Here is a 27,576-nt window from a genome sequence, read left to right on the forward strand (position 1 = left end):
ATGGCAGAGGTGAGTGGCTATGACAGACGTAAGGCCCACAGAGTCTAAAATATGTATTAAATATTTATTATCTGGTCCTTTTATTGCCGACCCCAGCTTAGGTTAGAGTCTCCCAGAAGTGGAACAAGGATTTGGGGGCAGTGATTTATCAAGGAAATGATGCCAGGAGGAACCAGTAAGGGGGTGAAGGGAGCAGGATGGGGAAAGGGAGGAGGCCAAGCCAGGGCATGACGTCAGGTAAAGCCTCAGCCTGGGGACTTCCCTGGTGGTCCAGTGGTAAAGAATCTGCCTTCCAATGCAGGGGATGAAGGTTCAATCCCTGGTCAGGGAACTAAGATCCCACATGCCTCAGGGCAAATAAGCCCACATGCCACAACTACTGAACTCGCGCACCTCAAGGAGAAAGCCCGCTTGCCACAAACTACAGAGCTCACGTGTTCTGGAGCCCATGCCACAACTAGAGAGAGAAAACCCACATGCCACAACTAGAGAGAAGTCTGCGCACTGCAACGAAAGACGCCGCATGCCGCAAAGAAGATCCCGCGTGCCGCAACTAAGACCTGAAGCAGCCAAAATAAATAAATAAATAAATAAATATTTTTAAATAAATAAATAAAATTATTAAAGCCTCAGCCTGAATTGACCCCACACGAGCAGTTCCCTTGCAGGTGAAGTGGTTCAGGCGGTCCCTGAGGAAGAGAACAGGTGTGAGCTACTAGAAGCAAAGCCCACAGAAGCTATCCCAGGCACAGGGCACTGTGTCAAGCACTTTGGGTACATTATAACGTTGACTCCTCGCCGCGGTGATAGGAGGTGGGAAGTACGTGATGCCCACATCACAGCTGAGAGTTAGAGGAGGTAATCCATGTAGGATGCTCAGCCCATCACCCACCACAGAGGAAGAGGTATTACTGGTGTCCTGGGTCTGGTCTTGTGCTGAATTCTGGGGCTGCAGAGACAAATAAAACAAGTCTAGGATCCACGTGACTGGTCATGGGGCATCTAGCACGTAACTTCCACCAGAGCCCTACTTAGTGCTCCTATCAGGGAGGTCAGAGGAGGTGATGCTGGGAAGGAGTCTCGAAGGAGACACAGCAGTTTCCAGGTGGGGGAATGAGCTTTCCAACACAGAATACAACATATGCAAGGGCTTGGCCCAGGGAACAACACACACTCTGGCAACTGCAAGGAGTTTGGTGGGGGTGGATGAAGGCCGCGTGGGGGGCGGTGGGAGATGAGACCGGGGGCATGGAGGCCACGCAGGAAGCAGACCTTGGATGATGGAGAGTCCATGCCGATTTCAAATGGGGAGTTCTGTGGTTCGGCTGGAGTGTTAGTTTTCTGGGGCTGCCATAACAAAACATCACAGACTGCATGGCTTACACAAGAGAAACTTATTTTCTCATAGTTTTGGAAGCCAGAAGTCCAAGATCCAGGTGTTGGCAGGGTTGGTTTCATTCTGACCTCTCTGTGGCTTGTAGGTGGCCGCCTTCTTGCTATGTCCTCACGTGGTCTTTCCTCTGAGCACCCCTGGTGTGTGTGTGTGTGTGTGTGTGTGTGTGTGTCTCTCTCTCTCTCTCTCTCTCTCTCTTTCTGGTGTCTCTTCTTAGAAAGACACCAGTCAGATTGGATTAGAGCCCACCCTAAGGGCCTCATTTTAACTTAATTACCTCTTTAAAGGTCCTATCCCCAAATACAGTCACAGTCCGAGGTACTGAGGTTAGGACTTCAACATATGAATGGGGGACGGGGTGGGGATGGGGGAGACACAGTTCAGCCCATACCAGCAGGCACTTCAGAAAGCTCTCCCTGGTTCTGGTAGAGAGGGCAGCCTGGAGAAACCAGAGGCGGCAGGCTGGATGAAACCCATTGTAGCTCTCCAGCCACTTAGGGCCTGAAGTCAGGATGGCTGAGTCCGCAGTCTGGGGGATGGCTGAGCAGCGGTGGCCAAGCTGCACTCGTCCTGCCCTCCGGCTGCGACTGACCTTCAGTTCAGTCTTCAGGTAGCAGAGAGAAGAGGAGGACAAAGGTATGCTTCTGCATAAAGGCAAGCAGCTGGTACCCAGAGCACCAGAGCCTGCAGAGCAAGTGTCAAGGCCAACACAGGCACAAAGCCAGCTGTCACCTGTCCCCTGGCCACACCATGGGGGCTTGACCTCCTGGGCAGCACCTGGAGGGATGTGGTGTCCCCATTGTCCTGACTTGTTCACATACTCCATGTCCTCCCAGCACTATCTGGTCATCAAAGAAGCCTTGTACCATCCGGGTTGAGAGTTCACATCAGGAAGCATCACACGTTCTCTAACCCGCCCTCGGAAGTCCCGGGGGCCACTAAGGGGGACTCACACTGCTCATTCCCAGGTGAGTCCTTCCCAAGGGAGCTACTGATCTATTATATCCTTAGGGCCAGGGCTCTACAGCTTCCTTTGTGATTAAACATTTTTCTCTCTTTACGTCTCTCTCTCTCTCTCTCTCTCTCTCTCTCTCACACACACACACACACACACACACACACACACACACACACACACACACGATCCACAGTTCCTAAAATTCCACCACTCAAAGACTTATTCCTTCAGTTCAATCTCCTGGGAGAAGGAGGGCACAAAACATTAAGTCACCAACACCTTAGGGTGAATTTATTAATCAGATTCTTCCCTCTGCCTTAGCCAGGTGTTAAGAAAGTACCAAGCATTTGAAGGGGAGGGTTATTAAAAAGAGATGGAATTGTGGAGGAAAAGCAAATGTAAGCGGGGAGAAGCAACGTTCCTTCTACCCAGTCTTGGTCAGCCTGATGCTCTGGGTCAGAAGTCAGCCAACTTTTTCTGAAAAGGGTCAGACAGTAAACATTTTTGGCTTTTCTGGCTATAGAGTCTCTGTTGCAATCCCTGGACTCTGCCATCGTAGCACGAGGGCAGCCGTAGACACCAAGTAAATGAATAGGCGGGGCTGTGTCCCACTAAAACCTTACTTACGGACACTGAAATTTATCATTTTCATAAAATATTCTTCTTCTAATTTTTTCCCAACCACTTACAATATAAAAACCATGCTTAGTTTGCAGGCTATGCAAACATAGGCAGTGGCTGGATTTTGCCTGAGAGCCGTAGCTCGCAGCTCCCTGTCCTTCATGAGACAGAATTTGCACCTTTCCCATCTTGTCAAACCGTCCTCTCCTCAAGGACAAGCCCTTGGTCATTCTTTGCTGCTCGCCATCCTTACCTCCCCTCTCCAGCTGTCAAGAAAAAAAAGCGGCTCCTTGTCCTGTGTGCTCTGTCCATGATCCCTGGGGATCTGCTTTCAAATGTGGAGGAGAAGACAGGGTGACAAATGGGCTGGCATGCAGGCAAGCCACCAGCCGCAGGCTGCTGCAGAACAGTGGCTTCGAGTTCATGCCAGCTGACTGAGGGTGGGTTCCATCTGCCTACCCCTCCCCAGCCCACATGTGATGTATCAGGCCCCGAGGGTTCCATCTGTCACACTTCTGGGCCACTCTTTATAGGCACCTCTCCCAAATTACCAAAGGTAGTTTTTATTATTATTATTATTATTATTATTATTATTATTATTATCATTATTATGACATCTGACTTTAGACGAACCATCCCCATTAATAAAACAACACTCACTTCGCACTGGGTACTCGGTCTGTGCAGGTGCCATATAAACCTCCTGTGGCTAATATTCCCTGAACGCGCCAGGCTCTGCTGTAAGTGCTTTGCATGTACTTGGGGCTCTCAGGAACCCACGGCTTCAGTACCAGCGTTATTTTCATCTTATGGATGAGAAAACTGAGCCGAGAGGGGTTAACAACACACCCAAGACACACAGCTGGTCGGATCTATCTGACTCTAAAGCCAGGTTCTCTGTCACCGGCTCCCCCAGCCCTCTCTATCTCACAGCCACACTCCAATATGGTATCATGATCCCAATTCCTCAGATGTAGAAACAGAACCCCTGAGAAGTTAACGTCTTGGTCCAAGTTCACGTAGCTGATAAATGGCGGTGCTAGAACCCTTTGTTAGAACCACTGACATGCTGGAAATATCCTGCCCTCTTGTGAAAACACAACATTTCTAGATAGTGTCAGAAACCAGAGTCCTAGACTGAGAGTGGGGCTTTCCAACAAGTGGTAAGAGAGGAACCTTAGCCTGAGAGCGTGTCTTAGGTCTGATCTAAAAGCAGAGCCCACGACAGGGATTCTGCGCAGGTGAGTTATTGAGGTGAGGGCACCCAGGAGGAACCCTGAGGAGCCAGGGGAGAAGGTACAGGTTCAGCTGAAGTCTGGCCTCAGCCTGATCTCTGGGGAGCTCTGGAGCATGAATGGGCCACAGAGTCCTCTCGCCCTGAGGCAAGGGGCCAGGCTGAGATATGCTGTATCCGTCAGTCATTGGCTATGGGTTGTCCCACAGTGGGGTAGGGGAGCATCTCTGGGCAAGGTGGCAATTCTCCAGAGAACGGTGCAGCTTTGAGCCCTAGCAGTCAACCCTCACAGCAGCCGGTGGGCACAGTACCATCGTTTGAAGGGTCCTCAGCAGGGCGCAATTGGCATCTACTATGGGCAAGTGATCCTGTAGGTGCAGACCTCACTATCTGTCTCTGTGACTCCTGGAAAACCACATTCCCTTCCCTCCCCTCCCCTTTCTCCCCCTGTTCCTCTCTTGCTTTTGGATCTCCTCCTTTGTCACCCTCCAGCACTGGCTGGGCTGGGCTTGGCCCAGGCTTCTGGCTCCTGTATCAGACCATCAGCAATCACAGCCAGAGCTGAAGGTTCCAGGAAGCGCCCCAGAGTGGCTCCTTCCGGCCTGGGCCTGCTCCTTGCCCACCGCCCAGCCCCATCCTGTGTTCTGCCTGTGAGGGGATCCCCACTGACGTGATGGGGAAAGCAGGGCAGGGAAGCAGCTATGAGCCAAGCCTGGGAATTAATGAATGAGGGAGAGGACGAGAGCCAGACAGCTCCTCCTCGCCAGACGGTGCTTCAGCTGCCAGCAGGGCAAGCAGCTGCCCTCCTGCGGGTGACCCTCGGGGGCCCGTTGCCTGGCACTTGATTGCCAGGAGTTGAGCTGGCCAGGTCCATGCAAGGGCTCATTTCTAGAGCTTTCAGAGGGTCGTAATTCTCTAAGTAGAAATATCCTCTTCCTCTCTGCTGCCCTTCATTCATTCATTCATTCATTCACTTAGCAATTATTCATTGAGCACATATGGGCCACAAACTGTGCTGAGAGCCAGGAAAAAGTGATGAACAAAATAGACAAGGTCCCTACCTCCATTCTAGTGGGGGTGACAGAGAAGAACTGAGCATGGTGGGGTCACAAATCACTCAGATAGATGCACAAGGAAGATACAGTTTCTTGGTCCTGTCTTCCTCAAATGCCTCCACCCTGCCAGGCAGTAGGGGGGCCGGAATGGGGGAACACACTTTAAAATTGCCAATTTATGGGAATTCCCTGGTGTTCCAGTGGTTAGGACTTCGCTTTCCAATGCAGGGGGTGTGGGTTCGATCCCTGCTCGGGGAGCTAAAATCCTACATGCTTCGCAGCCAAAAAACCAAAACATAAAACAGAAGCAATATGGTACCAAATTCAATAAAGACTTAAAAAAAAAATTGCCTATTTATGGTACCACCATGCTGTTTTGCTCAGAAGGGCACTTTTGGAGAATCTGGTTTCCTTTGGAGAAATGTTCAGTCTTTTCCATCCTCTCCTCACCTCCTTCTCCAGGGTGGTGTCTGAGCGTGAGGGAGGGCAGTGATAACCGGATAACTAACGGTGGGGGGATGGAGGTCACTTGGAGGAACACTGGGTCCTCCCTGCTGGCCGCTGCTCCGGAGTGGCTGGCCTGGTCTCTCGCTGGCTGGACTGCTGCGACGCACCTGTCCTGTCTGGGGCATAGCAGCTGCTCCTGGGGCCCCACTCCATCCCCTTCCCTAACCAGGGCTCCCACCTCACAGCTGCTGCAGGTGTTGGCTGCTACCTGTCACACCTGCACCCTTCTCCAGGGATTGCCCTTGACGGAAGGAAGGTGGCCACCTCCCCTGGAGATGGATCCTGGCCAACGCCTACCTCTCCGGGGTCACCATCCCACCACACACCCCACCCGCCCTATGCTCCAATCCCACTAGTCTTCTTACAGTTCCTCCACCACGGAGCATGGGGTTCAAATCCCAGGAATGCTCCCCTCCTCCCTTCTCCCGGTTAATTCCCTCTCAGAATGACCTCCCTTAAACACTAGATATTTACGGGACTCTTGTTAAAAACTGTTTGCCCTTCTATGTTCCATTATGTGGTTTGATCACTATCTGTCTCCCCCACTCGACTTTAAACTCCTGAGGGGAGGGACTATTTCTGTTTTTCTAACCAGTGACTCCCTAAGGCCTACTACAGTGCCTGGCACAAAGCCGATGGTTATTAAATATTTTTCTGAGGGCATGAATAATTCAGTTTTAAACGAGCTTATGAATGAATGGAATGCAACCCTGACCTCTGAGCACCTCACTCCAACATCCCTGCTACACCCTGGAAAATCCTGGAAGTGGGACACTGCTCCTCTAGGGACACTTTACCTATCCTTGGTGAAAGGATACAAATTCTCAGCCACCAGGAAGTCCCATTCTGGCAGGAAATGGAGCAGGTTTGTTTGCAAATCAAGCCCAGGGCTCCCTGCCAGGCCCCCACGCAGAGGCCAAGCCAGCCTCACACAGAGGCCCTGCAGATTTGGATTCATTTGCAGTTATATTTCCCTCTGCCGGCCTTGCCTGAGCCTTATCTTACTCGATCTCCTTCACCCCGGTCCTTTAGTGATCTTCTCTAACCTTCTGGAGAGAGGAATTATCAGCTCCCAGCTCAGCTCAGAGAAGATGAAGAGACTCTTGTAGATTCATAAAACAAATTGGTGGACCTAGAATCCAGTTATTCTGAGATCCCACCCAGTGATAAAAAGAATAAAAGCAGCCAATATCTATCTACTCTGTGCCAGACACTATGCAGAGTAATTTACATGCATCATTTTACTGAATCATTACAGTTCTTCTGCGTAGGTTCTATTAGTAGTGTTCCTGTTTCATAGAAGAAGAAACTGAGGCTTTAAGAGGTTAGAGAGAGACTAAAATTCATTCTACTTGGCCAGGAATCAGCAAACTATGTCCCAGGCCAAATCTGGCCCAGTGCATGTTTTTGTAAATAAAGTTTTATTGAAACAGAGCCATGTTTGTTTACATATTGTCCTTGGCTGCTTTTGTGCTACAATGGCAGAGTTGAGTAGCTGAGACTGACACTCTGGCCTGAAAAGCTAAAAAAATTTACTATACGGTCCTTTACAAAAAAAAAGTTTGCCAACCTCTGTTCTAGATGACACCCCCTTCCCCAGCTCTTTTGCATTGGACTCACTGGTCAGAGTGCTTTTTACCCAGGTTTACAGCAACATGTCCCACTGCCTATTTGAGTTTTCCACGTTGAGCACCCAAGACTAAAGGTGTTCATTAATGCCACCGTGCCCACAACTCCCTCTAAGGGAAACAGCCACTTCTCTGCACTGCCCCCCGCTCCGCTCCCCTCACCCCCTTCTGACTGGATCCACAGCTGATGGGATCAAGGGGTGGGTGCCAACCACAGCTGGGCGGCAACTTATGATTTGAATGGCTTGACATAAAGAGATGAACTAGACCGATCAGATCCTTCTCTTGGGATTTGGAAAAGGGAAACAAACAGAGGGGAAACGGAAGCTGTGACTCTTGAGGACAAGTCAAGGCCAGGTGGCTATGATAGGCAAGGAAAGGCAAAGTCGTGAGGACAGGTGCTGTGGGAGAGAAGAAACTGGACAAACTGTGCAGATGGAGACAGAATCTGAGCAGGAGTGGCTTGCTGCCCTAAGAAAAAAGGAAAGAGAGGAGCCTTGGTCCCTGAAGGTTTCCCAAGTCCAGGTCTCATGAGAACAACTGTCCTCTTCTTGGATTATTAGTTAGGACTTTTTGGTTACAAATGAAAGAAAATCTAATATAAATGGGCTTAAACGCCAATGGTTATATATCAACTCATATAACTGAAAAGTCCAAGGTACTTCAGGCTCAGCTTGATCCAGCAGCTCAAATGATGTTACATGTGACCCAATTTCTTGCAGTCTCTCTGTCTTGCCTTTTGTGATTGGACGGCATCCTCAGTCTCCACCCTGTGCCCTTCTCCATCTTGGGCCACTCTAGACTCTCACTCATGGTGTCAAGGTGGCTGCAGCAATTCCAGACCTCACAGCTGCATACCAGTCTGTTTGCCGTAGAGAGGGCATCCCTTCCAGCAGCTCCTTCCCACTCTGGGATGCGATCTCTTACTTCCTATCCTTGACTGCACTTTGGCCAGGGGGTGGGCTGCACTGACTCAATGAGACCCCTAGCATCTGCCTTCAGTTTCCTCACCTATAATAACAACACTTGAGTGCTTCATATGTTCCAGGCCCTACATCACTCTTTACATGCTTTCCAACTCTTAATGCTCACAAAGGTCATATGAGGAAGTTACTAGATCTTACCAACGAGGAAAGGAAAGCTCAGAGAGGTTGGAAGCTTTGCCAAGGGTCACACAGCCATCACATGGCAGAACTGCTGATTAGCAGCAAAACCAAGAGCTAAAAGGGGCCTGTGGGATCCTGAAGCCTGAGCTCTCAGCCTCTTCTGTGTCCCTACCTATTGGGGGAGGGTGTCACTCAACAGCCCCCAGTTACTGTCATTTCACCTCCTATTGCTATCCTGGTGACCCAAATCCTTTGCTCAGAGGGGAGTATTTTGTCCACAGATTCTCAGGCTTCAGACTGAGTTTATTCAGAAGTCCTGCTCCCACCTCTGGGTTCCTCTGGACTCTATTCTCCCTCCACCTGGTTCGTTTCCATGGAAACTGCTGGGCTCCTGCATCCTTTTCATCCTTCTTTCTGGGAAGCAAGGCCAGCTCTCCGGCACCCCAGTAACCAGGCCTAACCATTTTAAAGACCAAAGAGGCAATATCTGGAAGAAATATTTCCAAGCAGAGGGAGGGACCAAGCAGGGTTTCTGATTTCTTCTTTGATGTTCTCCAAAATAACACCAGGTGCTCTGAGCAGCTCTGCCAATTACCTCAGCCCAGTGGATACCGGCTAGCAAGTTGTTTGTCATCTGTTCTCCTGCATCTCACCACCTCACAGTCAGCAGGCTTCCCTCCCTTCTTGGGGGAGCAAGTCTGGGGTCTGAGGCAGAGGGCAAGTCTTCTTGCCAATCCTTGGTACTGGACTGCAGCCCTCATGATGCAGCTGGTGGCCTGGGGCTGCAAAAGGAAGGATGGCACCCAGTCTGCCCCTTCTGCGGAAGGAGGAACCAGCCATCAGCTGAACTCCTAGGCATCTCAGAAACAGCAGACGTGGTGTCATCCCTTGCCACTAGGAGGCTCCCTGCAGTTCCAGTGGTCAGGACATGGGAAGAACTTTGTACATATTGTCCAGGGCCTTAGCGCCTGGTCCACAAGGACTCCATAGACCAGAGGAGCCAAAATGTTCCCTATCTCCCACCCCTGGTCTTGGGTGTTCATCTCTCTGAGCTTTGGTTTCCTTATCTTCAAAATAGGCCCAATTCTCGCACTGATAGGCTAGTTGTGAGGACCTAACCAAGCAAGACACAGTAAAAGCCCTCTTTTTAAAGTCAACTAAAGGTATCCTTGTGGTCATCATCATTGTTGTCGTCGTTATAAACATGTGGGGAGATCCTGGAGGAGTAGCAGAACCTCAGACATCCAAAAATAATTACAAAGGTCTCAATTCATTGACACATAAACATAAAAGGATTTTGTTTCTATAGTCACTGCTTTCAAATATGCTCACTGAAACTTTTCCCATTCCTGAGCGATTTCTGGATCCATGTTTTTCTTCTCATATTCAGGTATTTAAACTTGGTCAGGTCCAGCTTAAAACTCCAGGTTTTTCTCCTATTCAAAGCTCTCCTCCTCCCCCCGCTACAGCCTAGAGTCTTGGCTTGGGGCTGAGCATGGAGAGGAGGGGTGGGCTGGCTCTGAGACATCTCCTCCCTCGGTGGGCAGGGGCCGGGGCAGGGAGGAGATCTTCTTACCTATCTGGTCACCTTGGGTTGTGGGAACTGCAGCTGGTCTCCGGGGAGTTCGAGGGCACCTTGCACGGTAGAATGAAGGCTTTCTTGGAGCCATTTTCAGGTCCACCCTGGCCTCCTTCAACACCAAGGATCAACCAGCAGTATCTAGCTTTTGCTCCTTCTTTCAACTCTGTGCACCTTCCCAGAAGCCACAGCAACCTCCAAGGAAGGGCTGCAGAGAATAGGAACGGGGTGCGATTGCCCCCACCTTCCTTTTAGGCCCAGGACAGGACAGCCTGGGCCTTCAGACAGCTCTAAGACAGGCACAAGGCCCAGTTCTGTCTTCACAAGGGGCCCAGACTCCAGAATTCTGCTCCGGGAGCAGGCAGGCCTGCCAGTGTCCCCTTACAGCAGGCACCCCCCATGACCTGGCGAGGTCTTCCGGAGTCTCCCCAGCAAAGTGTGGCTTCAGAGGGGCCACACACGCTGCACTCCCCAAAGACTAAGCTCCTCCCTCTCCCCCATGCAGCTTCTCCTTTCATAGCCCATGGCCTTGGTTGGAAGTAGAGGGCAGCCCAGCAGACAGGAGGTACCCGGCTCCTGGGGAGAAGTTTAACAAGTGGGATACTAAGCCCCTTTTGTGCTACTCTTTCAGAACAACAAGAAAATTCCTAACATTCTATATTAATAACAATATCCACCTTTTAATTAAACACTTACAGCTGCCAGGATTCTTGCTAACTAACTCCTTGACTACATTATTTTTGGTCCTTACACTGACTTTGTGCCACCAGTATTACTATTACCTGTATTTTTACTAAGGTTCAAAGAGGTTAAATAGCTTGGCCAAGGTCTCAAAGTAGGTTTTGTACCCGCATCTCTCCAACCACAGAGCAATCCTAAACATAACTGCTAAATAATCCTAAACATGACTGCTTCTGCAGGACTCAGCTTGGGAACAAAGGGATCTGCTTGGGCTCTGCAGCCTTCCTTGGGCCTGTATCTGGGAGTCAGGGATGCGTCTCCCAGAAAGAGACTCCAAGCATGCATCTAAAATGAACGATGCAGGGCTATCCCGATGCAGGCTTTGGAGACCACTGTGGTCACCCTGCTGTCATACTCAGGACCTCTCCTAGTCAAGCCAACATCTTCCCCCATCTCAGCAGCTCGGGAAAGTAGGAAGCATGAGCTCCACTCTCTCTTCCTCACCAGGAAAACCAAAGCAGCAAGGGGGTTACTGGTTTGGGTCTTTAGAGAGCCAGAAATGAGATCCCTCACCCCAGATCTGGGCCAGGGGAGGGCGCAGGAAGTGAGCCAGAAGAGCCCAGATGACAGTGTCAGAGCTGGAAGGGGCTGAGCCTGACCCCCGAGGGGCTGGCAGCACACTGGTTAGCAGCCTGTGTTTAGCCTTTCCCCTTGGCCTCACTCTGGGGTTAGCCCCTCTAGAAACTACTAGTTACCTCAGGGGAGGGATGCTGGCCAAGGAATTTCTTGCCACGCCAACCACTGCTGCTCTTTCTCCACAAAGGGCAGCCGGAGCATGAGCTCATTTAATCCTCGGAACAATTCTAAGAGGCAAAACCCACATTCGCATTTTGTAGAAGAGAACAATTGAAGCACAGATAGGTTATGTAATTTGCCCAAGGTCACACAGCTTACTCTGGGATTCAAATCCAAGCAGCCTGATTCTAGAGTGCCTGCTCTTAACCACTGAGCAATCCTGCCTCTCTAGACCCAGCGGTTTTGGTGAATTCCTCAGCCCTGGACCCTTCGCCAGCAGCATGGGGGAGGGGGATGCATACAGGCCTGGAAAGTTAGCTTCTTAATGACACCTCCTCTCTCCTAGTCTGTTCCTGCAAGGAACTCTAAACACTTTTGCTCTGGGCAGAAAAAAAACAAGTGGTTTTGGAACCTTCACTCTGTATTGCCTCTTTTGGGCTCACTATGGGCTCGTCCTTCCCCCTAAGAAACAACCTACCCCCTCTGTCTCCTCCTGGTTTTCCTCTCTCCCCTGGTGACCTCCTTTTCATTCTCACCTCCTTGCCTTTGCTCTCCTTTTGGAAGGCAGTTCAGCTAACATTCATTAGCACATGATAATGAGCATCAATTCATTTCTCAGTCACTCAGCAGGAGAGGGGAGAAAGTGGGGACAAAGCTGCCACTCTGGGGGTAACGGTCCACAAGGCCAGGACAGGCCCCCAGGCTCAGGCCCCCAGGGAGAATGGGGAGGGAGCCTAGCCCCCAGCTGGGGAGTCCTGTCTATATTCTCGGGCTGTACCCTCAGCAGCTGCTTCTGTCTTTTCTGAGACCAGCGCAGAATATTCCTAGGTCAGCGTGAGACCTTCTCTGCCCACCAGCCTAAGCAAATTCCCACGACGTCCATGGGTGGGCGTGGCTAAGACCTGGTAGAGGAGGATATAGTTCTGCAGCTCTCCGAACGAGTGTTTCAAAGACCCCAGAGCCAGAGGGTGGAGGGAGGTACCCAGGCGAGGGCATCAATGGAAGCCCCTCCTCCACTCCCATCTGGATCCCTCCTGGGGGTCGCTGATTCCAGCCACCCCCAGTAGAACCCTCAGCTTCTCCGCAAGACTGGGCCCCATTAAGGAGCTATGAGAGCGAGGAAACAGAGCCGGGCTGGGCAAGTCATTTGGTCCTTTGAAGTCTCAAGTCCCCTCATCGGAAAAGTGGTCCCTGGTCTTCCTGCTGTGAAAGGGTCAGACGAGAGGAGGCATGAGAAAGTCCTAGACAACTCCGAAGTCCCGGTGCTAAAGACCTGTCAAACTTTTATTATTATTACTACTGGTGGTGTTGCTGTTACTACTGTTAGTATTATTGCCGCTGCCAGTGATGATACGTGGTGGCTGCACTCAAGATGATCAGAGAGAGGGAGAAGGAAGGCAAGGGCAGCCTCTCTCCCCTTTGCACCCGAGAGCTCCTGTTTCCCTGACCAGGCGAGGAGTGGTCTCAGCACAGACGGGCGCCCCCACCCCGCGAACCCCTGCGGAGCCCCGGGTCGGCCGCCGCCCCGCTGAGACCCAAGCCGATTCTCTGAGCGCGCGCGCCCCCTGCTGCCGGCGGGGCGCGGGCGCAGCCTCCGGATTGTATATAAAGGCAGCGTGGCGCGCGAGACCTGGCCGAGTGCGGGAGAGGAGCTGGCGCGCAGCGAGAGCGCAGTGCTGCCTGAGGTCTCCGAGCGGCTCGCCATGGCTGGGCCGCAGCAGCAGCCCCCTTACCTGCACCTGGCCGAGCTGACGGCGTCCCAGTTCCTGGAGATCTGGAAGCACTTTGACGCAGACGGTCAGTAAAGCTCCCAACTTGTGTGCCCGCTCGCCCCCAGGGGACCTGCGGTGGAGGAAAGAGGGCAAGGAAGTTGCGGGCAGGGGTAAGATTGCCCCAGGGGGTGCTTTGGGTGCAGAGCCTGCTGAGGTCGGGGTCTCGAGTTTGGGAGACACCTGGTTGCCCTGGTGACAACCGCCCGGAAGTTTTCTTCCCTGACAGAGACGACAGAGCCCACCGGCTTTTGCAGCCTCATTCTGGGCAAGTTGGGGCTTTCCCAGAGGGGAGGCCTGGGCTGGCAAGGCTCCCCATGACTCCCCCTGCCGTCTTATCTTCCCCGCCGTTCTCTTCAAGGTAACATCCTGCCTTCAGCTGCGGCAGCCACAGGTCTCAGACGCCCACTCATTTCTTCCTTCAAGTTCCCCTTTTGTTGAATACCAGGTTAGCCCCGTGGGGTCCTGGGGCTGGGGCAAGCTGGGGGGTCCTGAAGGGACACTCTTGGCCTCCCCAGCCTGTTTGGTGGGAGGAGTGGAGAGGGCATCCAGCAGTGAGCATCCCCTAGGCTTCTTCTGCCCACGTTCCATCCCTCACGGGCATTCAGGTCCCACTCACAGGGTGTGGTGGGAGGCAAGCTTGGGGTGCCAGCCTGACATGTTCCCTCATGGTGATAATCCTGGGTGCTTTGGGTGACTCCTTCCTTCTCTGGATCGGGGGAGGCACAATCTTAAATGCCTCAGTGACCCACCCTCTGCTCTGTGTGGTCTTGACAGTTACTCACCCAAAAATCGAGGGCTGGACTGAACGACATTTGGAAGTTGGCTCTAAGGACTGGGATTCCAAGGGTCTATGATGGCCTGACTCAGGCATAAAGGGAGCCCCCCCCCCTTTTAGAGGCTTCTGATATCACTAGAGACTTTTTCTCCACCACTCCAAAAAATTAAGTGATCTGATTTCCTTCTCAGAGGTCCTGGCTAGGGTGGGCATCTGAAACGTTCTGGCATCTCAGACCACTGGCAGGGTGGTGGCCCAGGGTATATATCCTGGGATTGAGAGCGAGGGGCATGGGAACCAGAGGGAGGACCAGGTGGAGGCTCCCTCCATTCTTCTCCCTTCCCTTCCTCACCTCGGCAGGGCGGGCATAAAGGTGGCTAAACAGAGGCCCTCGGCCCAGAGTGCTGTGGAGAGGCAGGGGTTAATGGGTATGATAACCAATGAAGTTTTGTTCCCTTGGAGCAAACTGAGAATCTGGGGGTGCAGAGGACTGGGCATGTGACACCTGGATTAGGACGGTGATCTGCCTATGAATTACTAAAGGAGGTGGGTAGATTGTTAAATCTGTAAAATGGGGCTGAGGAGGGGCTGTATTTCCAATCCCTGGCTGGTACCATAAAACTCCCTTGGGGGAAAGGACTATAAGAAGATTGCAGCCTCTCTGTATTCTAGGTGACACGCGCACTCCCTAAGGCTTCTCCTGCCAGTTTATCTGCACCAGAGACTTGCATGATTCAAGGAAAGTTACCAAGTGGCCAAGGTTATACCACAGGCCTCCTGCCAGATGAGTCAGCTATAAACAGAGGACTCCACAGTTCTATTCTCCCCCAGTTCTCACGGGGCCAACCAAGAGCGCTCTTGATAATCATGCAAATCCTCACATTTGTCTGAGACTTTGTACTTTTCAAAACACAATCGCACCTTGGGTCCTGCACAGTGAGGCTGTGGGCAGACCACGATTCTCCTTGTGCAGATGAGAGAACACACACGAAGTGTGACTTCTCTGAGGTCATGTAGCGAGGTGATGGCGGCACTGGTTCCTGGCCAGCGCTTAGTTCCCCAACTCTGGTTTCTGGACACCTGCTTTCCCTCCTGATCCAGCCTCGGAGGTGATGGGCAGTCCCTTTAATACTAGAGAGGGGTCCTATGGCTGGAGCATAGCTAAGCTAGCCTGAGGCCAAAGAGTCTTTAAAGACCCCCAAAACCATCGTACCTCTGGTTCAATGTGAAAGGGGAGCTAGATTGCTTCTTGGTTCCTTGTCCCCCTCAGCATCCCATTGCCCGCTCTGGTCACCACTTCAGGGCAGTCCCAAGGAGGGACCATGGACCTAACAGAGAAGGAAAGCAAAAAAGGATTAAAATACCAGAGATGGCGCAGAAGGCGATTTAGGAAAATGAGGCTATAGCCAAATTGAAATTCGACTAAAGGACCCAGAATTAAGCTGTGGGTCACCTTGCTCTGGACCTTCCCTACCTGTCCCCTCCTGAACTCCCATGGCTGCCAGGGAGCTTCTCCCTCACCCCTGAGGTCCTCCCTGCCCTGGCTGGGCCTCCTCTTACTAACCCTGGCTTCTGTTTTTATCTTGGGGTTTTTTCCCGACTCTAAATAAGAGTCCCCCTGCCGCTCACAGAGTTAAAGAGCTCCGGGAGGACTCTCCACAGCTCACCAGGTCCCTGGGGTGAGCCCTCTGGAGCCCAATTAGTCCCAGCCACCAAGGAGGGGGAGCACCGACCCACCCCACCCCTCCTGGACTCTAGTAAACAGAGACTAGGAGTCCGTAGAGAAGCTGGATTCCGAGGAGTGTGGGGATGAGGCAGGGAATCTGACCCTCCTAACTCAGCCCATTTCTAATGAGGAGGAAGAGCCGTCATCCTGGTGACTTTGCCCAAAGAATTCGATTATCTTCAAAATTATCATCAGCCTTGCAGTGGAGAAAGGAAGGAGCAGGTGTCTGAAGAGGGGGAAACTGGGACTCAAAGAGGCAACGTTCTTTTCACAAGATCACACAGCAAAGTGAGAGGGTAGGGGGACCCAGGAATCCTCTCCTAGTACCCCCCACTCCTCCTCAGTGGTCAGCCAAGGTCATGCACTTGGAAGGGTTCAGGTGTCATCTTTCAAAAGCAGAGGAAGGGAAGACGGCAGCCGAGTGCACCCTGTGAGCCAGGTTGGGGCTGGAGCTCTTCGACATAACATCCCCATGCTCTGAGTGACCCTTACATGCCCTACATAACTGAGTCCACCATTCTGTTGTTTCCTGGTCACTTCTCGGTCAGAAACGTTCTCACTCTGCAAGATCCAGGCTTCAGAGGGATGCCCAGCTCAGAGCTCACACTGGCCTCTCTTTGTGGTTCTGACCACATGGCCACCAGGCTCCTATTCTGCTGACAATCAGTACAAGGTCCGTGAGGAGCCAAGTTTTGCCCTTGGCCTTTGCTACCCTTTGGAAGCAATTGCAAGTGTAGGGATATTTTCTCTCCCAGAGGCCAGCAGACATTCACAGGACAAGGACAACACAGGCAATCCCACTCACTCCAAGAATCAACCTACGTGGATATGCTTGTACATATACATAAAGTTATATGAACAAGGGGGCCTAGTATCAAGTTCTTTGGGATACTGAAATTTTAAGACTGTGCTTCCCTAGGGAACAGAAAAATAAATCCTGCTAATCTCTACAGTGGAATATTATGCAACCAATGGGATTGAGATGGGGCTTTTTTACTGACGTGGAAAAGTGTCCAAGATGTATTATGGAGATTTTTTTTAATTATGGCAGGACACTATTAATAGTATGAGCCCATTTTTACTATTAATGAAACAAGTATGCTGGAAAATATTTGAAAGACAATAATAATAGTGGTCCTCTCTACAGAGTAGATGATGTAAAATTAAAAGGTATTTTCTTTAACTTTGTAAGTAAATTTCTGTAGTGTTTTACAAGAGCATGTGTTTCTTGTGTAATCAGCAAAACAATAAATATTCAGGAAGAAAATAATTTTATGGGCACCCCCCCCCCAAAAGAAATCCATATATATCTCCAGGTGTGGGAATCTGCCCAGAGTTTTCTAGGCCTTTGTCTGCCTCCAGATGGCCCTAGTAATGCAGGAGGTTCTCAAAGCCTTGCACAGGGACTGAGCCTTGTTCCATATGGGTGTGGCCCTGAGGACTTTGAAAATGAACGACAGGAAGGACCACCAAGAACTGAGGAAGGCCCTGTGCAGTCTCCCCTCCTCTCTCCTCCTACACCCAGTAGTAGTAACGGAAGCATCCTCCAAACCCATCCCCCATGGGGGACACTGGCCAGACAGAGACTGCTCAGGCAGGCTCTCAGTCACTGAGGAGCTTGTGTCCCTGGTAAGGGAAGCATAAGAAAGCTGAACAACAGCGCCCCTCAGAGGTGGAGAGAGGCCCGGGCAGCTTGCACTGGAATTCTAAATGAAGAAGTCTTTTGGAATACTGAAAAGAAGACCTCTATGTATAAAATAGATAACTAATGAGAACCTATGGTAGAGCACAAGGAACTCTGCGCAGTGCTCTGTGGTGACCTAAATGGGAAGGAAATCTAAAAGAGAGGGGATATATGTATACATACAGCTGATTCACTTTGCTGCACAGCAGAAACTAACACAACAATAAAAATTAATAATAATAATAATAAAAGACCTGCCCCCAAAGGGTTACAGAATATCCAGTATATATTAAGCATGTACACAAATCCTACAGCTGTTACTATGCAATACAACTGTGCTGTTCATAAGATAATTACAGGATTTATAAAAATGATTGCTTCTTGGAGCATTAAAGGCAAAGGGGTCTGGTGCTGGGAGGGAGCCAAAGTTGTCTGAGGGCAGCTTTCTTTTAACCCTGTCAGCATTTCTCTGTGGGGTCCATGTGTCCCGTTTAGGCCTGATGTCAGGATTTGGGGTTCTTTGGGAGCAGCCTCCTGCCCCACCTGGGGTAAAGCCCTAGGAATAAGTCCCCCATCCCACCTCTGCTTTCACCCCCAAATTCCCCACTTGTTTTGCCAACAGTGCCCTTCGGTGTGGATGTCCGCGGCATGCCAGCCGGACATCCTCTGTGAGGCCCTCATGCCCCATGGCCCAGCCAGCCGATGGGGGAGGCAGCTGTGTCTGAGAAGAGCTGGGGCTCCCCAGAGAGGCAGCTGCGGGGACGTTTTCACAAACAGGACACTTCAGCCTCGCCTCGCCTCGCATGGGCGGCCACCAGCGATCCCGCGTCCCTGCCCTACTCGCCTTGTTTATTCCCCTTTGACCAGTAGTTTCACTACCTGAGCCCCTGGGGGAGGTTTCCAGGGCTAAGGAGACCCCTCAGGGAAATCCCTCCCAATACCCAGGGAGCCAGAATTAATAGAGCAGGCGTGAGGCTCTTCAAGAACTGAGCCTCTCCAGCTCTGGACCTGGTGGCTGTCCTGGAGGATTGCATCAGATCCCGTCTTTGCCCCGCAGGTCCCAGCTGGGGCCTCTGGCTTTGGCCCTCTCCCCCTCCTCTCTGGCTCTCGGCTGCCTCCCCTCCTCTCTCGCCCAATCTGCCCCATCCTTCTGGCCTCCTCCACACAGGGAATTGGCCCAGCATTAGGCTGCCAGATGTCCACAGGTTCAGGGGACCCAGCCCAGTTCCAGAGCCTCTGTTCCAGAAGCAGCTCTGCCCAGAAACACAGATTTAAAGTCAAGTGTCTAAACATTCATCCAGTAGCTGTTTGCACTGGGTTTTTCCCCCCAGGAGCCTCTGGGAGACATGTGTGTGGGGTGTGTGTGTGTGTGTGTGTGCGTGCGTGTGCGTGTGTGTGACTGACAAAGAGAGAAACCAAAACAAAATAGAGATATGGACAGAGGTCGTCCCTGGGGTGAATAGAAGGAAAACAGGATGTTAGCTGTGGTTCAATTTCTTTCCTCTCAAACTCCTCTCTAACACGGGGTTGATAACACCCGTCTGCTTACCTGGCAGCGTCCTGAAGACCAGATGGGGCAGGGAGGGGAGAGCTCTTTGTAAATGGTGAGCACCACGCAAAGTAATATTTATATTGGAGCAGAGCCTGAGGAAGTCAATTTCTTGCCGCAAAGGGTGGCGTTTGTCCCAGAGGAACTCAGGCTGGAGGGTAGAGGGCTATTTGCCCTTCCATAAATTTGAACTCCGGACAGACAGCCAGGAGGCCTGGCTTCATGAACGCTTTCTTGTGCAGGTAACGAGGAGTCTAAAACTGCATAACTACCCTCCTTGATTTCCTTAAACTCCGCAACACAGAATAATACAGATTGGTGAGCACCACGCCCTAGGCCCGTGCTTCTCGAACCGAAGCGCGCAGGAGACTGGTTCAGGCGCAGATTTCTCGGCCTCACTCCTAACAATTCTGATTCAGTTGGTCTGGGGTTGGTCTGAGAATTTGCATTTATAACAAGCTCCCAGGTGATACTGACACTGTCAGGCCGCAAGCACTCTTTGAATAGTGCTGGTCTAGGCCCCTCTTGTCAAAAGAGGTGCCATCACTTGTCAAATGAGACCCCAGTCTACCATCTCGGGCTTCACACCAGCCCCCCACCTCAACCTTGAATGTGAAGCCAAAGGCGCTGTCTCTCTAGGGAGAAGATGCTCACGTTCAAAAGCAGTGGTTCTGCTTTGAAACGTTCACGCTCCTATGTTGTTAAAATCCAGATTCTGGTCAGCAGGTCTGGGGTGGGGCCTGGGATTCTGCATTTCTAACAAGCTCCCAGGTAATTCCAATGTTCCCGTTCCACAGACCACACTTTGAATGACAAGCCCTCATACTTCAGACCCACCAAATTAAAATCTCCATTTTAATACGCTCCCCAGGTAATTCTTGCATACCTTAAAATTTGAGACAGGTCGCACTAAAGCAGTCCTTAATCCTGACTGCACATCAGAATCATCTGGCGAGCTTTGAAAACATGCCCAGGAGGCACGCTCACCCCATCAATTAAATCAGGAGCTCTGTGGGTAAGGCCCAGGCAGTGGTGCACATTGAAAAGCTTCCCAGGTGATTCTAATACACAGCCTGGGCTGAGAATCAGGACTCTGAGGATGCAGTCATGCTGGAACTCTTTGGGCTGAAGGGTTTACAGCCATGGATTGGTTCAGAAGACCTTAAGAGCAGAGTATAAAAATGATGCTTTCCATTTATGTGAGATTTTACATTTTCCAGAATGCTTTCACAGCCTTATCTTGTATGGCTGTCACAATGGTTCTATAAAGTAAAAAAAAGCATAAATAGTTTTGAGCATAAATAGTTATACCCATTTTACAGATCAAGAAACTGAGGTTCAGAGAGATGGACTTGCTCGACATTGCATGGACAGTCACAGAGCTGGTGGTAGACTTACGACCCTTAATCGGGTTCCTCTTACCTGTTGAACTCTCAGAAAATCTGTACGCACAAATCTCAGTGAGAAACAAGCCCCTCTCCACTGTGAGGCAGGGCATGCTTTGGTCAAGGTTTTCCAAGTGTCTGTGGTCAGATTAATTGTAAAGAAGTGTTGTCTCACTTCAAAATTTGGGGAAACTGAGGCACCATGGTGGTGAAGAATGGTAGCAAGCCCAGAATAAGGAAGGATGCAGGGTCCCCGGCTCCTCCCATCCCCCTCCCTAATATTCACAGGTTGAGGTTTGATATGGGGACGTTAGGAGTGATGGTTGCTATGGTAACCACATCCTTATCAATGCCCATCCACATGAGATTTGCACGGTGGCCAGTCACTCCACCCCCCTATAAGACGGTCATAGAAAAAGCAAACCACTTGCCCAGTGCTGAAGTCCTCCCTGGAAGGAGGTAGGCCAACCTGTCCTCTACTCCCACCTTGTATAATAGGTGCCTCCCGCGTGATGGTTAGGGAGTTGCTCTGAGGGAAGCCAAAGTAGCGAAGGCCTTTTCCCCCAGTGCTGGAGGATGCCCCGTCTGGGCCCTGCAGCCCCTGCCTGCCTATCTAATCTCTGCTCCTCACCCTCTCCCTTCAACTGGTAGATTCCTGCTATTCTTGTCTGGCTGCCTCACCCCCGGAGACCATTAAATGCTCTTGGGGAACAGACCCATATCTAAACTTGGCTATAGTTCCCACAACGTTGAACTGTTGTTCAGTTCCAAAAAATAAAGGCTTGTGGAATTGAACAACATTTCTGTCCCTCTGCACAGAGCAAGGTGGTACTGTAATTCTCAGCGTGGCAAGAGGGGTTTCTTTCCACAGGGGCACTGGCCCCCACTCCCTGCCTTTGCTAGTAGCTGGGGCTTCTCAGCGAGGCCTTCCCTGCCGACCGTGTGCAAGTAGCCCTCATAGATACTTCAGCCGCCTCCTAATACGCTCACAAAACAGACTCGTACTCACTGACTCAGGTGTCCACCCAGCCCTGGCCCGGGCCCAGCTCTGAGGCCTCTGGTACTTCGAACCCCAGCGCATGCTCACAATGTGAGCTCCACCCCTGCCCCCCGCCCCCGGCCCCTCCAACCCCAGCCCCTGCTCCTGGACCCAGAGCTGAGCTCAGCTTCCTGCCTGAGAAATGGAAGAATAGCCAGATCACGGCAGGGAGTGACCAGCGAGAGAAAGAGTACTCGTTCCTCCAACTCAGTGGCACTGTCAACTGGACCACTGCCCTTTTGTCTAGAAAGCCCTTCCTCCCTCCCTCCCTCCCTCCCCTCCTCAGTCCCCCTGCTGCAGCTGTCCAGCTCTCCCAGGAAGCTTTCAGAACATCCTAGAAGAAAGATAACCACTCTAGCCTAGGGGAAAAAAGGGAACTCAAGTCTCATCTCTCCCCACCATGCCCCCCCCCCCGCCCTGCAATTACAATCGTATCTTTTCCCTGCAGATAAAAATACTTAATTTATCTCACATGATTCCTCCATACACTATGTATTGTGGCATCTTCCCCACTAGAGAGCGCCACTAGGATTATTCATTCCAAATTTAAATTCTTAGGGGACACTAGTGGGGTAGGCTAGGAAGAACACACACCCCGACTTCCACATCGCCCTCCAGCCTCCCAAAGCCCCCACCAAGGCCAGGCTAAATACTTCTTTTTGATTCTCTTTGTTTAGTTTGTAATGCCATTTGCCCTGAAGCAAGCTACCATCTCCCTTTCCTCTGCAAGTTGAATATTCTCTATGGGAACCTTGCTCAACTGCTTTAGATCACATTTGGAACTTGACTTGGTCAGTGGTTTCCAAACCTTGCTATATATATGGAAATTACCTGGGAGCTTTTTTTAAAAATCACGATGCTTAGTTCATACCCCAAACCAATTACATCAGAATGTCTGGGGATGGGAGCCAGACGTCCATATTTTTTTTTAAGATTCTAGGAGATTCCCATTCACAGCAGTCTGGGGAGCACTGCCTTAGACCTGTCTGATTTCCCACCCACAAATGATTCCTCCCCATCACAGACAGACCAGGGAGCTTGGCCATGGACTCAGCTCGCCCTGGTCCCTGGTCTCTAGGTCTTTTGGGTTCAGTGGTGAAGAACCTAAAGGACTTCTTACTACGTACGTGATCTTGCAAGTCAGGCCTTGACCTTGGGACCCGGTCCTGATAACGGCACTTTTCACCCAAATTCATTCCCATTTTTTATACAAGTTCTGGTAATTGCACTCAAACAATAGTAACATTTACACTGCACCCATAACGGACTGAGTGACGGGCTTTACATACAAAAATCCCATTTAAATACCCATTTTACAGATGACATGGGTTAAATAACTTTCCCAAAGCCATACAGCTCGTAAGTACAGCAGAACCAGGATTTGAATCTACCTCCACAGACCTCAGAGCCCCCTCTCTTCATTACTGTGGAGTGGGTTGCCTCCCATATGCTTGATCCCTGTGACCACCTCTCAGGTGCCCCCATCCCTGCTTTTCTCTTGCCACTCTTCCCTTCTGCATTAGTTTCCTGGAGCTGCCGCGACAAAGTACGACAAACTGGGTGGCTTAAAACAACAGCAATTGATTCTCTCACAGTTCTGGAGGCTAGAGTCCAAAATCAAGGTGTTGGCAGGGCTGGTTCCAGGTTCTGAGGGGTAATGTGTTCCATGTCCCTCTCCTGGCCTCTGGTAGTTGCTAGCAATTCACAGTGCTCCTTAGCTTGGAGATGCATCACTCCAATCTCTGCCTCTGTCTTCATGTGGCCTTCTTCCCTGTGTATCTTTGTGTCTTCACTTGGCCTTCTTCTAAGGACACCAGTCATTGGATTTAGGGCCCACCCTAATCTAGAATGACCTCATCTTAACTAATTACATATGCAAAGACCCTATTTCCAAATAAGGTCACATCCTGAGTTCCAGGTGGACATGGATTCTGGGGGGACACTCTTTTTTTTTTATTAGAAAGTCTACTTTACTATTATTATTTTTTTGGCTGCACCGAGCGGCTCGCGGAATCTTAGTTCCCCGACCAGGGATTGAACCCGTGCCCCCTGCAGTGGAAGTACGGAGTCTGAACCGCTGGACCACAAGGGAAGTCCCTGGGGGGACACTCTTCAACTCAGTACACACTCCTACCCCAAAGACCCAAGTTCTGCCTCTGACCTCATTCGCCCTAGTGACCAGGGCTTGCCACCTGCTGACAAATCTCGAGGCTGATGACCTGTTGTCCCCTGTCAGATCTCCAGCTCCTGCTGCTTGCCCAGCTGGCTATGGACAGACAGCTCCCAGGTCCTGCTCCCTCTGCCAGCATGGCCCACACGCTGGTCCCTCCCAGTCTCTGACTACTGAACGTATATCCCAAAGGCAACGCCGTTATTAATCTTGGGTCTCTATGGTTGCAAATGGCCAGAGGGCAGGACCCACATCCCTTACAGTCCAGGGCTGGCCCAGACACCTGCTTGACCAGTGAGGAGAACAAGTTCTCAGTGAAGCCCCCCACTTCCCCACCCCACCCATCCACCATAAGTTTTACTACTTAGCTCTGAGGTTCATTGCTTTTTTTCTTTGCTATCTTTGCAGGAAATGGGTATATTGAAGGTAAAGAGCTAGAAAACTTCTTCCAAGAACTGGAGAAGGCAAGAAAAGGCTCTGGCATGGTAAGCCCAGACCCCTCTCCCATTGTTTGGAATTTTCCATCATCCTGACCATGGCTTTGAGGATTGTCTGTCCTAGGTCATACATTCCATCAGCAGCCTGACATCTCTGGTCTTGACCCTTAGAGTTTTTCTTTTATCTGGAAGGATTTTAAAAATTGAAATACTCCCTTAAAAGAGTACCTTACCTCACTATCTCTGGGTGTCTGGGATTGAGGGGTGTTCATGGGTACCAGGGCTTGATAAACTCCCCAAAACTGCAAAACTTTGTGTCTGCGTCTGTGTGTATAAAAAGTATTTTTTCCTAGGGAAGAGTCCATAGCCTACCTAATGTGCTCAGAGGGGTCATGACTCAAGATTGGATGCCTAGAGGGTTTCAAGTGCCTTTATTCAAGACTGGAGTTTCTCAGCCTCGGCACTACTGACATTTGGGGTAGACAGCTCGTTGTCGTGGGGGGCTGTCCATGGCACTGCAGGATGATTAGCAGCATCCCTGGCCTCCACCCATGAGATGCTAGTAGCACCCCTCCATGTTGTGACAATCAAAAATGTCTCTAGACATTGCTAAATGTCGCCTGCAGGGGATGCAGAATCGTCCCCACTAGAGAACCACTGTTCTACACCAACCAAGGTTGGAACCTCGGCAAGGACCTAGAGGAAAGTGGAGGATTGCTCCAAACCAGCATGTGAGCCAGTGTGCAGGTGTCAGACTGCCCTTCATGGCCTGAAGTGACTGCAAATCATGTCCCAGGCCCTTAACGGCAGGCACATTGTTTCCCCACGTGCCAACCTGGCACGATTGACTTCACTAAAGCCTTTTGGGGGAACGTCTGAAATATTGAAGAGGTAAAGTGATTGGAGCTAGTCTGTTGTGATTCCCATGTCTGGTTCTCGAATATATGGAGTCAGACCAACTCCCTCCCCGCCAGCTCCTGCGGGTCCTTTGGTCGGGGGGGGGGGTGGTCTCTCTACTCTCCCCTGCTGCGTGTCTGTTGGCCAATCCACTGCTTATTAGCGAGTCTTCATAGAGCGCTTTGGGAGATGAGTCACAAATCCACTGGTGAGCCCCTGGTTCAGAGCTCTCGTCAGCGCGCCCTGGTGAGGAAGATGTCCAAGAGATGGGCTTAAGTGATGGAGGTGATTCATGGGTTTGTTTATCAACAGTCCCCCGTCACCCCTCATTACTAGGATAACGAAGCCCGGATCACAGAAAACAAAGGCTTCACAACTGGTTCTGGGATCGTGGGGTAGATGGAGGAATGTGTTTTTACAAAGTGCTTCAAATCTGAAATCCTTCTCTTAGTCATTCCCTTCCTCAGATGGCATCAGGGGTGATTTTCAAGTCTGTCAACAACATTCTCAACTAACATCACCCCGGACTGGATCTCAGAGCAGCTGTTCTGTGGTAGAAAAAATAGTGGCCTTGGAAACAAGAGTCATGAGTTCAAATTCTGGTGACCTCAGGAGAAGTCACGTCATCTCAGCCTCCGTTTGTGTGTAAAATGGACAGGCTACTAACATCATGGGGACTGTTGTGGAAAGCAAATAGGATGGCCACATTTGTGATAAGGGCCTAGGCTCATTCCATGCACATTTGTAGATGTAACGCAATAAATATTGATAAACAAATACATATGGGCAAGTTGAGACCAGTCCAAAAGGTAAAAAACAATAGAAGGGATTCAGAAAAGACTCTAAGAATTGGTAGAATTCTCCTTGGCCCAATCCTAGGAAACACACAACCCACCAGAAAGCCGTTAGATAAGCGAAGAGGCTTCAGATGCCAAGATGATTCATCACTGATTAGGAATAAGGAAGAGCTCACTAATGGAAATACTTAATAAGCAGCACCCCAAACGAAGAGAAGCTCTGAGAACTTCAAGAGAACCTTAGATTTAAGTTAGGCAATGAAGGCCCAATAGAACTTTTGAAGTTCTTTGCCTTTTTAGTAGTCACATTCATCTAGTGGACTATTTAAATGACCCCTCAACTATATAGACTTTCTCTTCACATTCTTCCTAGCCTAAAATCAGAGTGAAAAGCTTTGTAGAATTTCCAGTTTGTCTTTAAAGAAGAAAATGAGCGATCGCCTTTGCTCTGGTGGAGTGTCTAGAACTTATTGGGGGCCCCTGCAATAGGTTGGGCTTATTAGAAGCTGCCTCAATGAAATGTTGGGGCCTGAGTTCTCACACCTGAGTGATGGAAATAAGTCCTCACCCTTCTGATAGACTTATGGTTTAATCCATCTCAAAGGCAGACGGGCATGTTTACCTATGTGGTACAGAGCACATCCATATGTTCTGTTTCCCTTTGAAAATTATGTGATTGAGCCTCAAAGAAGAGAACACTTAGGGCTTCCCTGGTGGCGCAGTGGTTAAGAGTCGCCTGCCAATGCAGGAGACACGGGTTTGAGCCCTGGTCCGGGAGGATCCCACGTGCTGTGGAGCAACAAAGCCCGTGCGCCACAGGTACTGAGCCTGCGCTCTAGACCCCGCGAGCCACAACTACTGAGCCCACGTGCCACAACTACTGAAGCCCGTGCTCCTGGGGCCCGTGCTCCGCAGCAGGAGAGGCCACTGCAATGGGAGGCCCATGTACCGCGGCAAAGAGCGGCCCCCGCTTGCTGCAACTGGAGCGGGCTCGCGCGCAGCAACGAAGACCCAACGCAGCCAAAAATAAATAAATTAATAAATAAATAATAAATTTTTAAAAAGAGAGCGAACACTTAGATTTGGAGGAACCCTAAAAAGGGAAAGGGTGCAGCCCTGATTACTCAGAGCATTGGTTCAACCTGGCGCCATGCCTGCATATTTGGGGTGCAGACTGATTCCCCACCATCGCTGCACCGAGAGGGTGAGAGATCCACGGTTCGCAGGGGACCCAGCCGCAAAATCAGCGCCCTTTGTCTTTCTGCAGATGTCAAAGAGTGACAACTTTGGGGAGAAGATGAAGGAATTCATGCAGAAGTATGACAAGAACGCAGATGGGAAAATCGAGATGGCAGAGGTGAGTCCTAGTATCCTGCTAAGAGCTACACGGGAAGGGCCGTCGGTTGCCTGTGCCTCTCCCATGCACAAGAGTCCTTCTAGGGATCCGAGTGAGGTGGTGGTCTTGAAGCCCCACCACCCCCCCCAGCACTTAGGCTGATGAAAGAGAACAGATGGAGCTTTTCCTTTGACTCACAAGGAACGAGGAAGCAACAAACATTGGCCTAAGACAGGGATGAAGACTTTTAATGCTCTCAGGGTCCAACGGGTACTATAAATGTGTGACGAGCTCAGTTTAAGACAGAAGAGAGGGTGAAGTTTGCAGAACAGGAGAGTTCATGCCCCACCTAAAGGCATCCAAAGGTGTGTGTGTGTGTGTGTGTGTGTGTGTGTGTGTGTGTGTGTATATAATTTATATATGTAGCATGTATAATTTATATATATTAATAT

At 50.6% G+C, this 27,576-nt stretch overlaps 1 protein-coding gene across 1 annotated transcript in view; it reads left to right on the forward strand.

The window, feature by feature from the left end:
• The first annotated feature begins 13,204 nt into the window (after nucleotides 1-13,204).
• CALB2 (calbindin 2) overlaps nucleotides 13,205-27,576 on the forward strand; it is a 28,413-nt gene continuing 14,041 nt past the window's right edge. Inside the window, exons 1-3 of the mRNA XM_007198244.2 lie at nucleotides 13,205-13,354; nucleotides 24,066-24,142; nucleotides 27,056-27,145. Of these exons, the coding sequence (XP_007198306.2) occupies nucleotides 13,261-13,354; nucleotides 24,066-24,142; nucleotides 27,056-27,145 (261 nt within the window). The 5' untranslated portion in view covers nucleotides 13,205-13,260. The remainder of the gene's footprint in view (nucleotides 13,355-24,065; nucleotides 24,143-27,055; nucleotides 27,146-27,576) is intronic.

Source organism: Balaenoptera acutorostrata, chromosome 19 (assembly GCF_949987535.1).
Source record: "Balaenoptera acutorostrata chromosome 19, mBalAcu1.1, whole genome shotgun sequence".
NCBI classification, from domain to species: Eukaryota; Metazoa; Chordata; class Mammalia; order Artiodactyla; family Balaenopteridae; genus Balaenoptera; species Balaenoptera acutorostrata.